General features: G+C 40.8%; 1 protein-coding gene across 2 annotated transcripts in view; it reads right to left on the bottom strand.

The window, feature by feature from the left end:
• Positions 1–200: 200 nt before the first annotated feature.
• The window catches only part of Esrrg (estrogen related receptor gamma), a 541,176-nt gene continuing 524,076 nt past the window's right edge, over positions 201–17,300 (bottom strand). For both annotated transcript variants that reach the window (XM_050148263.1, XM_050148262.1), the window contains 2 exons: positions 14,447–14,716; positions 201–4,082 (listed from right to left, as the gene is read on the bottom strand). In XM_050148263.1, the coding sequence (XP_050004220.1) occupies positions 3,838–4,082; positions 14,447–14,716 (515 nt within the window). In that variant the 3' untranslated portion in view covers positions 201–3,837. The remainder of the gene's footprint in view (positions 4,083–14,446; positions 14,717–17,300) is intronic.

Genomic DNA, 17,300 nt, shown 5'->3' with positions numbered 1-17,300 from the left:
TACCCTTAAATATGCAAAATGTCTCTTGGCACCCTAGAATTCATTCTGACAGGCCTTTATATAGCTCTTACTTAAAGTCCTACTTTATTTTTAGGGACCGGGTCCTCAGAGCTACTCTTTGAGTGGCAGCAACAAAGGGCGCTGTTGATCCGTTTGTTTCTTTAGCGCGGGGAGAAAGAACCACAGTACAAAAGAGCGCGAAAAGTGGAAGCCTGTTTAATATTGTTCTACCATCCTCCGGAAAGGCATAATAATTTGAGTTACATATCTGAACTGATTGGAGTCACAGGATCATAGCTCCTTTTTGCATTTAACAATATATACAATATAAAATAAATACATTTACACAAATGGACATTTGCTGGAGCACACAGTATGGTACACATCACAAAAATATACAATTGATTGCTTTACAGATGTGATGCCCATCTACAGCTATAGACATGGTTTCATTATTATTAATAATTATTATTGTTATTATTTTCACTACTGGCTATAATGCAACTCCTGGATCATTGTAAGCAGTTTAAATTTTGTTTTGTCCATTTACGATCTTTTGCACATAAGACTGCCATGAAATGTTGTCCCAGGCAGGTAAACAGGGATGCTTAAATAATTAAAATACAATCACCGACATCCATTTTCTCTTCTATAAGAAAAATAGCAGTTTTAAATTTTTTATATCTTTTATGTCATCATTTAAATGCAAAATAGTGGAATAAATACAACAATCTGATTTGATTAAACACGAGTGTCACTACAAGGAGTCAACACAATCATATTGCTTTAAATAAGAACAAAGCTAAAAGAAAGATAAAACTGTAAATCGCACGGCTAAAACCTACACCTTGGTGATTTCCTGACACTTGACATTAACCAAACGGTCTTGCCTGAAACTGGAGAAAACAATAAAGTTTGCTCGAGCAAGGTGCAAACGGGTGTTTGCCCTAGAGCTCGAGCATGTCTTTTAGATCTACATTTTAAGCTGTTTTTTTTTTCTCCCCTTAGTTATTTGCTGTTTGGAAAAGCCAAGTCTTTTAAACTGAGGACTACACATCGTACTGCATTTTGTAAATGTGTCTCTGTCTCACGTGTACACTTGCAGGCTCTGACTTCTGCAGCCCAGATACGTCAGTGTGATACAGCGAAACGGTGGCTACACTCTATTCCACCTGTATACACAGCACAGCTGCACAGTAGTAACTTAGTCCCTGCATAAACCTTCTGGAAAATAATGTTTTTAAACACTTACATGATGAAAGAATCTTACAGGATCAGCACCTTTTTATCCTCCCAGGAGTTGTGTTTTCTGTTGATGGTTGTTCAGGGATTTGCCAATTTTATTTTAAACTTATCAGAGCTATCAATTTCAAGTTATTGACCACCCGAATGAATTGCTAATGATGATTACCTAGATTCACACTACAGTCACTTTCTCTACTGAGAACCACAATCTACGATATATTCCCATATAGCTAATGATAGATACACAGTATTCCTAGCACGGGGCTGAGGCGTCCTCAGCCCAAGGTATTTTGCTTAAAGCACACAAAGTAGCAATAGTTTTGGAAGCAAGTCCGTACCAAAAAGTTTCGCAACAACACAGAGCGAGTTAATAACAACTTCTGAGAGATGATCAGGTGAAAGCCATATATACAGCGTTTAAAAATTAGACTTATCTATATTCTTGAATATTCAAAGCTTTATGTCTAAGCTATACATTGGTATTCTATAATAAACCGTTAGAGAAATTATCCCTTGTTTTGAAAATATTATTATGATTTCGATGTGTGTCTGATCATAGTGAATACTGGTTTGGAGTTTCAATCTCTTTTATTATTAGTAAGGAGTAGAATATCCTACTGTAGTCTCCTGAGGAAGGTATACATCCAATACTGTCTCTAATTCTACCCTGTGTCTAAAAGCACACACCACAAGAATCCAAACACCACGAGAACAAGACGACAGTTTCTGAATGCAACGGAAAGTCCCGAAAAGCGTAGCAAACATGGAACATGGAAGCTGAACTAGTCTTTTGTTAGGAGTACAACTTTAATTACATCTGTGTACATAGAATAAGACTGTCCACAGAATACAGAGAGCAGCTACTAACACTGGTCCATTGGTAAAAGCGTTCTATGGAGGTTACTGTTTTCTGGTTATTCGGCGACTGTAGGTTCCGGGAGGGGGGCATCTGATTTCTTCGTTAGATTACACCTGGTTCCAGTTCTGAAACCAACCGACTTTCATGCTGTGACCACATGGCTTGGAAAGCACGTCGATTGGCTTAGCTCTTGGTAAAAAACGAACAGAGGGACGAAACAAAACTGCAGGTTAATTTAAGCAATCATTCCTAAGAGAATCAACTCCTCCGGATTAGGTTTTAGAATTTGGTCAGGCGTCTGCTGTCTTTGATGATTGGGTTGCTTGAATTCTGGCGTTAGCCTTATTGCCTCTGAAATGATATTGGCTCAGAGCTCCTTCTGAGACAGAGTTTGTAACTGCGTCCAGGCAGCATCTCGTTCCTAACCACGAGGGCAGCTAGAAATCGTATGGCGACTGTCCCTCCCAGCGGGGAGGTGTACTGGTGCTAATTCTACGGATAGGGATCCCATGTGCAGTGCTCGTGGGTGTGACCGCTTGGCATCACGGTAGGTGTAATCTAATCCTTGGTGTCAGTGAACATGTAGGCAAACTGGAGCTCATGTAAGAAACTGATGTTTGGGACCAGACTGGCACACAACATAAATTGCATCCGTGGTAATATGCACCTTCCCTTCAACTATTGCTTGAGTTAAGTTAAATCCCCATATTAATAAATGGCTGAAAAGTGGTAAAGCTGGTACAAAAAAATCTCCATTTGTAAGAAGAAATGAAACATTTTTAAAAATCTTCCTTCAGGGTTCATTTGTCCTTCATCAGTGTTCAATTGTTCAAAGCCAGCGCAAAGTTGCGGTATCCTTACCTCTCTCTAGTATTGCATGAATGAATAAAGCTTAAACGATTCCCTGAAAAAGTTACATAGTAGCTAAACTAACCAATACCTGGAAGACTTGACAAAAGAATTAAGGAATCAAATGGCTGTAACTGATCTAGATGAGAAAGCAAGGAGAAGCAGCCGAGGCCGCCGCTTAAGTCGTCTGATAGGAGGCTGCCCCGTGGAATCTAATACTGCGCTAAGTCGATTCGCTTGGGTTGCACTGTACTTTTAGGTACGGTTCTCTCTTTGATTCCTTACTCACTGGGGATGTCAAAGTTCATGACAAGTTCACGGGCATCCATATTATGGATCTCTGTCCTTTGGCAGGGCTGGCTTCCATCTCTCTCCAGTTAGAGACCGCGTTTAAGAGTTCAGCGGCAGAGGGGAGGAAAGGAAAAGACAGGGAAGGACGAGAAAGGGAAAGAGACGAAGGAGCTGAAAGAAATGTTCCTTGCGATTAGAGGCATTGGACATAGAGAGTGAAGGGGGGTGTGGAAAGGAAGAGGAAAAAGGGGGAAAGAAGAAAGGAAGGGAGGGAGAGGGGGAAGAAAGGAGGGAGAGGAAGACAAGGGAGGAGAAAGGGAGCCATTAATGAAAGAAGCAAAATGTCAGAACAGGAACAAGGGGGAGTGGGAGGGACAGGAACAGGAGAGGGAACAGTGGATAAAGGCGAGAAACCTATCAGGAAGCTGTTGCGGAATCCGCAGGCTGCATCGTACGGTTGCTGCTAAAATATCCGTGCAGTCTCTGTTGATTTTAAATGTTGTTAACTACACTCTAAGGATTCTTCGACATCACTCTTGGGTTTTTCTTCCCTTTCTCAACGTGCAGGATGGGAGGACCCAGGGGACTTTTAGTCAGACCTTGGCCTCCAGCATTTCCAGAAAAAGTTTGTGCATGGGGACTTTGCCTTCCAGCTTGACATTGTAGAAGTGCTGCACGGCCTTGGTGGAGGTCTGCCTCAGGAGCGGCAGCGTCATCAGCATCTTGCCTGCACGGCGAGGGTCTTCCATGTGCTGGCCAGCCTCGTAATCCTGCAGGGCCTCGTGTAAGACATCTTGAAGTTTCTGAACAGCCTCCACGTCTTCTATGTGCATGGAATCTGGACAATGAAGCAGAGTATGTCATCAATCACAAGAACAGTAAGATCAAAGTCACACAAATAACGTAGTTTATCACACACACACACACACACACACACACCAAAAACACTGTAAAGCAATATCAAAAGGAACATAACTGAAAACATTCTCAACAAAACATTTGTGTGCTCTTGGTCACCCTAAGGTCAGAGCTGCTGCATAGGTCTTATTTCTAACATCTGTGTTTTCCCCTGAATTTTGCTTAGTAACCCCCGATACGAGCTTAGAAGAAAGGAATTATTTTTTATCTATACATAAGTAGATATAGACACATATTTACAGCATGCATTACATATTGACCAGCAGAAAACTTTCACAGTGTACAACTTGACTCTAAGCCTTTTTCATGTATTCATTTAACAAAGAATTATAGCAAGGAACTTAGAACATGGGTGAGTAAGGGGGCAGGGGAAAATTTGGAAATGGCTGGGCAAAAGGAACAAAAATGATCAAAATTTAAGAAATTCTCAAAGAAGAAATACAAGTATTATTGAAAAAGGTCTAAATTTTAGCTGAGATAAAGTTTAAACCCCAAATCCTCCCACAAAATCCCATATTTCTAGTTGGAAAAAATTAATGACTAGGGTCATAAGTAATAACTCCACATGCTACACAGAACCTCACGCTAGACAGAGTGACATCCCGATAGCTTTTGCATGCTTTCAAGATCTTAAACGCATTCCTAACATTAAAGTGTCCCTGTATTCTCAATTTCCCCTGCCTTGAAATAGTTTTCCAACCTTGAGTTGTGAAATATTTTCCACATTCGTAACAGTGAACTCTGCCCCTAAATTGACTAATCTAACAATCCAATTCTGCCAGGAACAAAATGGGTTAACAAGGTTGTCGCAATTACCCTTGTGAGAAATGTAAAATGTGGATTAAAAAAATAAAACACTTAATTATATACAAGTTTGAATCATTTAGCACGTTTTATTGATTCTGATGACAGTTTATCTGTTAATTACACATAATGGAGTCTCTGGGGACCTTCGTGTTTCATAATCCCTTTTCTCTGTGAATGTAGACTGTGAAGATGTATTTAGTTAGCCCAAAGTTTCACACAACTCAGACACCAATCAACAACTAAACAGAAACTTGTGATAAGATGAAACAGCAACAAATGAGCAAAGGAATTGGGGCAAATGAGTATCACCATCAAAATGCTGTTGAATACCCCTTCTGTTTGTTAAAAGTATTTTGTTTAGTGTTCTTGTACAGGGTTATATAAAATCATTTTACCATATTAATGGTATATTAGACACTATCTGTACTAAGTAGATAATGGCCATATGGTGTTGTTACCTCCAGATAACTTGGCATGGTAACCATGGCTACTACTGAGCAACACAGTACAGTGATGCTCAGGTCTATGGTAACACTAAGGGACCAGCTGATTGACATGTTCTTGAAGAAGGACATGAGAGAGGGTCATGAGACCCTCGCCTGGAAATCTTGCTATCATCCCTTCTCGTTCCTTCTTCCCACCTGAAAGTATCTTGGAAGATGACAGAGTATACGGGAAGTAAAAGGCTAATTGCCAGGAGACGCCATGAGGCAATTTCCTGGAGGTCACCATCCAGAATGGAATTGGGACGAGGTAGAGACACAGCTGTGTTGGAGCCACTCAGAGCCCAATAAGCTATCCCAGGCCTATGCTTTCTCCAGTTCAAACTAGTTTTCTGTGTTTGTGTACATGTGTGTGTGTTGTACACGCTGGAGTGTGTAAGTGTACATGTGTGTGCATCTGGGTGACCTTCAGGAATTGCCCACTGTGGCTTTCTGACATAGAATCTGTCACTGGCTTGAAAGATGCTGATGTCAGCTAAACTGGCTGGCCAGTGAATCTCTGAAGCCTTCCCGTCTCTGTCTCCCAGCACTGGGATTAGGAACTCCTGCACCCTCTCTGGCTTTTTCGCATGGCTTCGCATGGTTCACTGGTCCTCATGTCGGCATGAAAAGCATTTCACTAACTCCCTAGTCCATAAACTTGGTTTCCTTTCTTATCAAATTAAAGCTTCTCGAATGTGTAAGAGTGAAGAGAGCGTGCAATTTTGCAATGAATGAAAGAGAACTGTGCTATGAGCTCATGTCACCGACGCCTCCAACTTTCTCAGCCGCACTCTTTACAGTGTTCCTAGCAATGACATCTCTGTTTGCGTAAAGACTGCTACTTTACGCGGGACGGGGCTAATTAGTAGAAACACAGACATTGATAGAAATACAGAATGAATATAAAATATAGACACTGATTAGAAACACAGAATGAAATAGACCTGTCTCCAAGTTCCTTCATTTGGTTAGGGTAATAATTACTAGAAGAAGCTAGAATATATTTTTCTTTTCTACGAGGTGTGCCATGAAACATGGGAAGCCAGCTGCAACCCTCTCCCCTCAGCTCTGCCTTAGCTGCTCCTCTGGCCTGGCCCAGGGAGATATACGAGCGGATGTCACAGGAAATGAGGCGAGAACAAATAGCAGAACGATATGCTCACAAACAGCAATTAAGACTTCAAACTATTCTTTAAAGGCCGTGATTTAGCTGGAGAGATTTAAAAATGATTTAATCAAATTACTATGATAATTTAACTTCCCATTTACAGAAAAGATTCTAACTCATTTTAGCTTTGCCCATTCTCAGATCTGCTAATACTTTAAATGCAAACTCACTAAATCTGAACTATTTAATTAGACCACGATTCAGCTGGCAGGCTGCTGAAGGAAATATTCATCTCCATTAGGGACCCTGGTTCAAGTGCTGGTTCTGTAACTTTAATCTACTCTCTTCAGTGGGCTGAGCTGACATGCAGATGCCAGATGCAGTAGAAGTGGCATTCATTTATGGTTTGGCTTTGGAGATTGGTACTGGTTTCATAGCAAGTACATTTCCAAGGCAACAGGTACTAGAACCAGAATGGATGGAAACAAGGTAAATGTATCATCCACTCATGAACAAACTTGACAGGGTGGGCCTGCACAGAAATAGCAAAAGGAACTTGGATACCTGGGCCCAAGCCCAGAGTCACTAACTTAAAGTCATGGTGCTGATGGTGCTGAGAAGGATGGTCGTGGCACACATCTTTCATCCTAGCACACAGGAGGCAGAGCCAGGTGGATCTCTGTGAGTTCGAGACCAACCTCCAGGGCTATGTAGAAAAACCATGTCTCAAAAAAAAAAAAAAAAAAAAACCCAAAGACTAAAAAGAAGTATGATTAATAAAATGCCAGAGACAGAAATTGGGGTCAAGCCTGAAGTTCAGAAAAGCAAAACAGCCAGCCATTGGCTCTTACCTCTACCTCAATCCGAAATGGCAATCCTACCTTTAGGAATCCTCAGAATGAGACTGTGTGTGAGAGCTGTCTCCTCTCATTTTATATTCCTCTTTAGTGCTGGGATTAAAGGCGTGCACCACTACTGCCTGGTTTCTATGGCAAACTAGCTGGCCACTGGGATTAAAGGTGTGTGTCACCACTGCCTGATCTGTACGGCTGATCAGAATGGGTTTTTTTACTCTCTGAAGTTCAGGCAAGCTTTATTAATTAAAATACAAATGAAATATCACTACACCAAAAAAAGGTACTGGGGATGGATCCACAATGTCCACCTAAAGCTTAGTTCAGGACAACTGAATAAGATGACGTCATATTATTTATATATTAATATATTATATATTAAAAAGAATTCAGCTTTCAAAGTATATTCTAAGTTCAAATAAGATATATACTATTACTTATATGGTGTTTTAACCCTTAATGATTACATTAATAATTGTCCATATAGAATGCTTTTATTATGTTTTAAATTTATTTATTTAATGTATATAGCTGTTTTGCCTGCATGTGTACCATGTGTGCAGTGCCTACAGAGGCCAGGAGAGGGTATCATATTCCCTGAGATTTAAATTACTGAGGTTGTGAACTGCTATGTGGATTCTGGGTCTCGAGCCTGGGTCCTTTGGTGGGCAACCAGTGTTCTTACTCACTGAGCCACCTCTCCAGTTCCTCTTTCATAAATTTTAATAGCTTACCCTGTGAATGGAACCACAAGGGAAGGTGTCATTCCACTCTTTGACTTTGAAAACAGGGAAAGATATATCTAATTCAATAGGTGCAAAATTCAGACTTTTCCAGCCATCACCAAATACTTATTGATTAACTATAGTAAAGCATTGACCTTTCCTATAACTGTGGGTGTGGGCACATGTACTCAGGGGGTCATAGTCCAATGAGAAAACTGGCTTCCTGTTTGTAGCTCATTCTCAATAATGCTGTCTCAGTACCCGGATTGTACTCTGAGATAGACCTGAGTATCAGAAGTACATGACTATGCTTGGTGTTAAGTCTAGAATGTAGCAAGAATCAGCATGTACAGTAATCCATTTTGTGTAACAGGACAACAGGGGGCTACCCTTTAGGATAGAGTTAACTTTCCCCGCATCTATATCTGCTACATTCATAGAATCCAGCGCATCTATCTGAATTGATAGTTTATATTTAGCTCCTCATTTTCTAAAAGCAGCTCCTCTGGAGGAAAGAGAGAGAGTTCAGGCTGCAACAAGACATCTGGAAGGGTTCCTGAGTACTTTGCAGTCCTTGTTTTTTTTGACCTTGCTTATATATTCATTGTGGTAGACTGAAAATTGGTTCCAAGTATGTCCACGCCCTGCGTCCTAGAAGCCATGAATGTCATCTCATAGGGCAAAAGAAACTTTGCACATGACTAAGATCGAATCTTCATGTAGGAGATTATCTTGGAATATCCAGGCCAATAACATCAAAATAGAGAGAAGACAGCAATGGGATGAAGGCTAACTTCTACATCACTGCCTTTTATGATGGAAGGAGAGCCTGGCACAGTGGGCATGCCTGAGTTCACAGATAGGGATCAGGAGTTCAAGGCTAGTCTCAACTCTCTAGTGGGACTGTGTCTCAAGAACATAAGATAAAATGAAAAGATACATGGATGGGATACATGGTAGACAGGTAGATGGGTGGATGGAGAGATGGGTGCAGATGCTCTAAGTTATGGAATGTGACCAATACCAGAGAAGTCAATAAAAAGATTCTTCCTTGGGGCGACCAGAGCAAGCTGAGCTCTGTCCATATCTTTGTAGTACACTTGATGAAACTGATTTAAGAATTCTGATGCCTAGAGAACAGAGCACAAATACATTTTAAAAATGAAGATATAAATTATGTCTGCACTGAACATGTATAGTGTTCTGCCTTGTCATTGTTTCCCATACAATCCAGTATGTCAACCATTTACCTGAATTTACCTGGCACTACATATTATAAGTAATCCAGAGATAAGTTACTAAAGCAAGCAGGTGTAGGTTATATAAAAACATTATTCCATTTTACATAAGGAACTTGAAAATATTTAGGTTTTATATAACCATGCTTAAGGGAAAAATTCAGAATTATTTCCTCACAGATACCATGGGACACGGTGTTACAAGTATCAGAAGACAGGGAAATAAAAAAAGTAGGCATCAATTCTAAAGTAATTTAAAGCCATCGATTTAGGTTTCTAGAGGTAGAGTTGGACTCCCGAGTCTTCTGTACCTGGACATGTAAGACACAGAGCATGATCATTTGTGGTATAAGAAGAGCAGATGGAGAGCAGAGATAAAATATCCAACTCTCTGTTTTACAGTGAGTACAGCTCTGTCTTACAGTGACTACAACTCTCTCTCTTACAGTGACTACAACTCTCTCTTTTGTATTTATTTATTTGTTTATTTATTTATTTATTTATTTATTTATTTATTTATTTATTTATTATGTATACAATATTCTGTCTGTGTGTATGTCTGCAGGCCAGAAGAGGGCACCAGACCTCATTACAGGTGGTTGTGAGCCACCATGTGGTTGCCGGGAATTGAACTCAGGACCTTTGGAAGAGCAGGCAGTGCTCTTAACCACTGAGCCATCTCTCCAGCCCCTACAACTCACTCTTTTACAGTGACTACAACTCTCTGTCTTACAGTGACTACAAGTTCGTCTCAGGTAAATGTGTCTCCCCATGGGCACATTTGGAGATTCCCCAAGAGAAAGTTTTAAAAAGAGGTTGACACAATAAGGTTCTCCAAAAAATAATAAATAAATATATGCATTTCTGGATGGATGGATAGATGGATGATGGATGGATGGATGGATGGATGGATGGATGGATATAAACTCTTGGCCAGCAACTAACTAAAGTCATCTCTGGAACATCATAGAAAATAGGGCAAATTTTTAAAGTTCTCTAAGAACCAGTGGCTGCTGCAGGTTGAAGAGGATTTTGTTAATGACGTCTATTCTCATCCTTTAGTTCCATGGAGATGCTACATTTCTATCTTGAGGTTTCAGAATACAGTCTCTGTCAACATTCCCCATACCAAAACAATCTCATCACCTTTATAACTCATTTCAAATATTTATGTCACTATGTGACATTGGACACTGTTTACTTCCCTGTTCAAGATCTGTCTTCACTGAGATAGAGGAACTCCGAGTAAGAGAGGCAGAAAAGATTGCATGAGTCAGAAGGGATGGAGGACACCGGACACCAGGAGATCACACCTCACCGAATCAGATAAGCAGGACTCACATGGGCTCACAGAGACTGATGCGGTAAGCATGGGGCCTTCCTGGGTCTGCACACAGGTTCTCTGCATACATGTTGTAGCTGTCAGCTTGGTGTTCTTGTGGGACTCCTAAGGATGGGAGCCGGTGTATCTCTGACTCTTTTGCCTGCTCTTGGGAATCTTTTCCTCCTATTGGGTTGCCTTGTCTAGCCTCAATGAGAGAGCTTCTGCCTTGTCTTACTGTACTCTACTTTGTCCTGTTTTACTCTCATGTCTTGGAGGCTGCTCTTTCCTGAAGAGGAAATGGCAGAGGAGTGGATCTGGGGGGAGAGAGGAGTTAGGAAACAGCGAAGGAGAAGAGGGAGGGAAACTATGGCTGGCTTGGGATGTATTATATGAGAAGAACCTACTTCAAAATTTAAAAAGAATGAATGAATGAAACTACTTACATGTCTAAACCTTGTCCTCTGAAACAGAGGAAATACAGGTTTGCAGAATAGAAAACCATACCCCTAGACAAAACATTCCCAAATATATGCTACATAAACAAATACTTATTTGTGGTATTGCTATTTAATTATCAAGTTATAAGGAATACCTTATCAAAATTCTCCCTGAGGGGATGATAATAAAAATAATGGAGAGACACTAAGCCAAACCTCCATGAGGATTCAATGTGTGCACAATTCGTCCAGACTTAGTCCTCCATTACAAGGTTGCTAGAATTACTCCAGAGTTTAAGCTGATGACCAAAATAGTAATTATAGTATTCTATCTGCAGATATTTATTTTAGAAGTATTAGATAGTAATAAAAAGAAAGCACTTAATTTTATTCATATTTATACTTGAATGAAATGAGCTCACTAAAAAGCATGACATCCCTTATCAAGAATCAAACTGCTTGCCAAGCAGAAGCACAATATTTATGATTATTGAATAAAAGAAGATGTTTAAAATAAGACAAGAGAGATAACTGAGATATCTCTTTTTTTTTTTTCTTTTTCGAGACAGGGTTTCTCTGTGGCTTTGGAGCCTGTCCTGGAACTAGCTCTGTAGACCAGGCTGGTCTTGAACTCACAGAGATCTGCCTGCCTCTGCCTCCCGAGTGCTGGGATTAAAGGCGTGCGCCACCATCACCCGGCTACTGAGATATCTCTTAACATCAACAGCCATGCAGGAAAAGGTCACAAAGGTCTCTACTAAACAATATTAATTTTTACATAAAAAATCATTTATGTTAATCTAAAATTCCTGAATACTAAAAGAAAAACTGGGCGTTTTCTAGCACATCTATGCAAAATATCAGCATATGCTCAAAGAGATGTTTGTATACAGGTGCTCTCACAGGAGGTGTGCACACAGGTGCTCTCACGGGGATGTGTGCACACAGATGTGCTCGCAGGGCTGTGTGCACACAGATGTGCTCGCAGGGATGTGTGCACTAGATACACTCCCAGGGATATGATCACACAGATACACTCACGTGAATGTTCCCATAAGCATTTAAGAAACTCACATTGAATCCAAACAAGACTAAATCCACAAGTTTGTTTCTGTTCTCCTAATTATGGTCAAAGAACAAATGGAACAATTAATAAAGAAATAAATAAATTAAAAAAAAAGAACAAAAGGAACAAAATAACCTTATATCCGAAGTATCAAAGAAAATGACTTTCTAAGTAGGTTACCCCAAACTAAAAGGCTAGGATTTGGACCGAGATGCAATTAATTTTCTTGGTGTAAAGAAGCTAAACAGATGTTAGAATCACCTTGTGCAGAAACCCTCTGAAAAGCCATGCTACTCAGCAACTAGGTCTGGTGAGGCAGGAAATGTCTTCAAAATCTCTAGTTTTAAATTCAAGAAATTAACAAGTGCAGTAAATAAGGACTTCTGACCACATGTGACTGCAGCAATGCAGGTTCCTTCCTGGACTGGCTGCAGCAGAACGGGTTTGGAGCATCCATGTTTGAACAGTATCAATGATTAAACTTTTAGTAAGGATCTGAGGGAGCCTAAATTAGAACACTTAGGCATAAATTATGCCTGGAACATCTCCAGTTGACAACTTATAGCGACTTGGATGACAAAGTTAGCATTGCTCAGGGTTGACAATTAACCAACAATTTATAAAATCAACTGGAAACATAAAAAGATACAAAATGTGCTCGCTCCAATTGAAAAACAACAAATTGCATAAATGGTTTCAGTTAGAATTATTTTTATGATTATCAAGTAAAAATTCTTTGCAAAGCCAGTATTGTGAAATCTTTCATCCAATCTGGAGAAATGCTATATAGTGGAGGTAAACAAACTATTCTTAGAAAACGTCTATCTTATGTCCCACGTGGACCCTCAGAGAACAGAGCCAGGGTTTCTCACGAGTTCATAAAAACAAGGTCACTGGTCACAAGAAATCATATTTTAAGTTTCACAGGAAAGGGAGGGGAGCTAGGGTGGATGGTGTGGTTGGGAGTGGGTTATATTCACAATTAAACCTGTGAAGTGCTAACGCCCATTATGAAGACAAACAGGAAGGTACAACTTCATTGTTGAAAACAATTTCCCTTCTATCAGTCCAAGGATTCGTGCATCAATATTGTAGATGAACTGTTAATTACAAAATCAATTAAAAATTATTTCTAAAAACAGTCACGCATCCCCGGCTCTCAGGGGGGCAATTTGGGCAGAAGATCTCATCTTGGCCAGCCTGCGCCACATCACAAAATCGCCATCCACAAGTAAGCAAAAGCAATCTGGTTTTTCATTTTTCAGCGCGGCTGAGCCCAGCCTGAGATTGATCGTCACATATGGCCCCAGAAAACAAACTGTCAATACCTTGAATACTGCAGAATTTGAACAAATAGCCAGCGCCCATTCAAGCCACTCATTGCATCCCATTTAACAGATTTTATTGACAGTTTCCTTCTTGTAATTAAAGGGAAAACTACTGGCCAGCAACCAAGATAAAGTTCAAAGATAGGGTCAAAACAAAAGCAGCCAGAAAGAGCACGGTGTGACTGTCAACGCTACATGGCTTGAGAGCCATTATTGACAGGCAGATATCTGAAGATCGGCCCATCATTAGGAGGGATCTATCCTGAACTTTATGCAAATGTTAAAAGAGACCATGTAGCATCAGGGGAGGCACAAAGAGAGAACTACAAAGTACTAGTGACTTTTACTTACCAGAGTGTGTCCCGATTTTAGCACACCCCTGTGCAAAGGCAAGGCGTATCTATTCCTTAGCCCTTACTGCAGGGGGCGCTCTCAACAGAATTTGGCATCTAGGGAATTCCAGACTATAAGCCACAGAGTGTTCTTTCCTAACAAAACCAAGAGGCAACACAGCATGTATTTTTCTCAATTGCAAAACTGGCCTTTTTGAGAGAAGAGGTGTCTCTCCATAACTCACTGGCGTTGCCTCACACAGAAACAACAATGGAGCTAATTGTGTCCCAAGAGTGCCCATTTGTGTGAGTCCCTCAAGGCCTTCTGCTTAACTATGGCCCAAATTAGTAAATGCACAGGGTGGTAAAAGTGTCACCACTTACGGGAGCAAGTGAAATAAAAGCCGCTCCCTGGAAGTTTCTTTTTCTTCCTAACTTTTCACTAGAAAGCTGCACTGATTATAATTTTGCTGACTCACAGAGAATTTACCAAGTGGACCTCACAAATCCCCGAGAAGAGCCCGAAAGGGAAAGACTGGCAGTCTTAACAATGCAATAAGGACCACATAGGTATGCCAACCTGAATTAGCAAGAGCTATCGCTTTGAGGGTGACGAATTCTTCTTTCTCCAGCTTCATGCTCTTGTATTTCTTCACCAGCTGCAGGATGGCATTATTTAGGTCAAGAAGGCCCGCTAATTTGGACTGGTCTTCGTCCATTATATAATCGTCTGCATAGACAAGTTCATCTTCAAACGAAAGGGATCGGTACACAACACCGAGGATCAAGATTTCCATCCACGCGCTCTGCAGGAGGCTCATCTGATCAGCCAGGGACAGGGTGGAGAAGCCTGCATGGGAAGATGGGTGGATCAAGTTACTCTAAAGCCACAATTTCATAATGCAATCCGAGCTTCCTAGGATGGGCAAGGTCTGTCTCAGGGCTCAAAACCATGCTGTGCTCTGATTAGGAAAAGCTATTAACTCCCCCGCCCCAGCATCATTTTGTGAACCCAAAGTCGAAGTCACTAGCTGGCTCCTATTGGTTGATGCAATGGTAGAATCACAAACCCAGCCAGGGAAACAAGATAGAGGGATGGTTTTTTTTCCTTTGTTTGTAAAGAAAGCACCACCAAGCCACCTCTCTGATCTACTCCCAACTTTAAAGGAGGGGGAGCTTCGGTTACCTTCAACCACCTGGTTTTAAAACCCTAGTGCTTTCCTCACATACCGTGGAAGAAAACGATTTAAACTGTGTAACACACAGCAACTCGGAAGTATGCTTCCATAACAATTGTGTGACGAATTAAAACCAAATGAGCATTTGCAACTGGCCACTTAGCCCAGCTGACGTCATTGTGGATTCCTCTTTGAAACACTAACCAGCATATAAAGAAAGGAGAAATCTTAGGTTACCAGCCTCCACGCCAAAGAAAGAAGTTACAATTCGTACTTATTATTAAAGTCTATTTGTTAAAAATTCTAAATATAGAAATAAAAGTGTCTGGTGGGAAGAGCGGGCAGAAAGCCAGAGCCCAAATGTAAAGACTGGCTGGGCTCCGGCTTAGCCCTTCATCTTGCGCAGGACAATGAACCTGTTTCTGCATTTGGGAAATTTAAGAAGAGCAACCCTCTAACTACTGACTCACAACATGCAGTTGGGAAGTGTAAGGAAGTAAAAAGTTGCGACTTATTTTCACCTGAGATTATATCTGGCCAATCCTTCACTGAAATATTAGAAAGCATTCATAGAGGTTATATAAATTCTCTTCCACACTTGAGTAATGAAAAGAAAATGACTGGGAAATAAAAATAAAGTCTTGTTCAAGACAATTCTTTAAGTCCAAGTAGATTCATGGTGTGTGTGTGTGTGTGTGTGTGTGTGATATAATGTACTTGCATCTCAGCTCTGTACTGGGAAGGGATATGTCAGTGATAATAGCTGATGACCAGCTGACTGTTCCTAGAGACTTGAAAAGTTTATTTCCTTGCCATCCATATGCCCCAGAGTTCCAAGTGTATTCCCCCAGCCCATGGTTACTGCATGGTACATTACACCCATCCATGGTATAAGGCCCTTCTCGCAGCAATCCTGTAGAAGGCGGAGTAATGTAGCTAAGGCAACTTAAGAAATCTCTTTTTGTGCCCGTCCTAAGACATTAAGACCCCACTGTAAATATCCGCGGGCTCCAACCTCTGCAGGCTTCTGTTCCCCATCAGTTGGCCCTGTTGTTATTCACATGTAATCAGTTCTGTCCCACATGTCAGTAAAAAGACCAGTGAGCTGCCCTTGGTATCATACGTGCTTAGTAAAACCACAAAAGGGTTCCTTGCACTTCTTCTGATGGGCTCCCCATACCATTTCTTTCCTTACGAAGGCATTCATATGGCATTTGCCAGGGCTTCTTGGGGTCTAGTTTCATATGGTGATTTTCCCTAATTTTCCATCAGTGGAATTTGGTATTACACTAATAAATATATTCTGAGAGCATTTTAATGGAGTCAACGGAGGAAAATAATTATCAAAGAAAATTAAGTTCTACAAAAGACAAACAAAACTCATTGTTCTTTCCACCGCACCACCCATCCCACACTGACAGAAAGTCTGCTAGGGGTTTCTTTCACAAAGTCAATCAACAGCAAAAACAAAAATCATCACTGGGAAACTTCTGAGCCAGAAGGAACGGATCTTTTTTTTTTTTTTTTTTTTAATTTTCCTGGTTTAATTCTTCCTCCTTGCAACCCTCACCAGCAGCTTGTTATGCTGCAGAAGGAGAGAGCTGGTAGCCCGGAGCGTCGTCCTGAGACAGCCCCATCCTCCCCCCCAGACACTGTAGTTAGTAAATAGATTTGCACATCCTCCCATCTCCACCCATCTCTCGGCCGCATAATTAAAAGCAGGATGATTAGTTTATTGAGTGGAAGGAGGAACTTTTTTATTGAGGTCCATCCGTGATTTTATCAGGGCCAGCACTTTTACGGTTGTCACTGGGGTGCAGCCATCCAATTTTTCTTATCTGCCTGATTAATACAAACGCTGTTTCAGGACGCATTAATTAACAGATACAAATCTACGTTCTCATGGAAGGATCAATACGGAGAAGAAAAGAGGCGTCAATGTGAATTTAGTGCTGATGATGGAGAAGGCGCGCTATCGACATTTACGTGTGCCGAAACTTTAAAGTTGCACGGGGCCGCTTTGTCCCTGTGATTTACAAATTAACATTTTTTTTCAACAGTAACAATGTCTGCGACATTTCTTTGGGGTTTAATTAAGCAAAAGCAATAAAATTTCATTTTTAAAGGTTGGTTCTGCCGTTTGTTTCCTCTGTGTTGACGGATCTGCGCTGTCTGTGCTCGTCAGTTCTGCAAACCTAACTCTTCCCTTTATTTTACTCTGAAATTACAAAGAAAGAAAGGTAAAGGAAAGGTGTT

Source organism: Alexandromys fortis, unplaced genomic scaffold, assembly GCF_014885135.2.
Source record: "Alexandromys fortis isolate MF-2015 unplaced genomic scaffold, M_Fortis_MF-2015_v1.1 scaffold_62, whole genome shotgun sequence".
Lineage (NCBI taxonomy): Eukaryota > Metazoa > Chordata > Mammalia > Rodentia > Cricetidae > Alexandromys > Alexandromys fortis.
The sequence above is the reverse complement of the archived record's forward strand: the minus strand, read 5'-3'. Positions and strand labels throughout refer to the sequence as shown.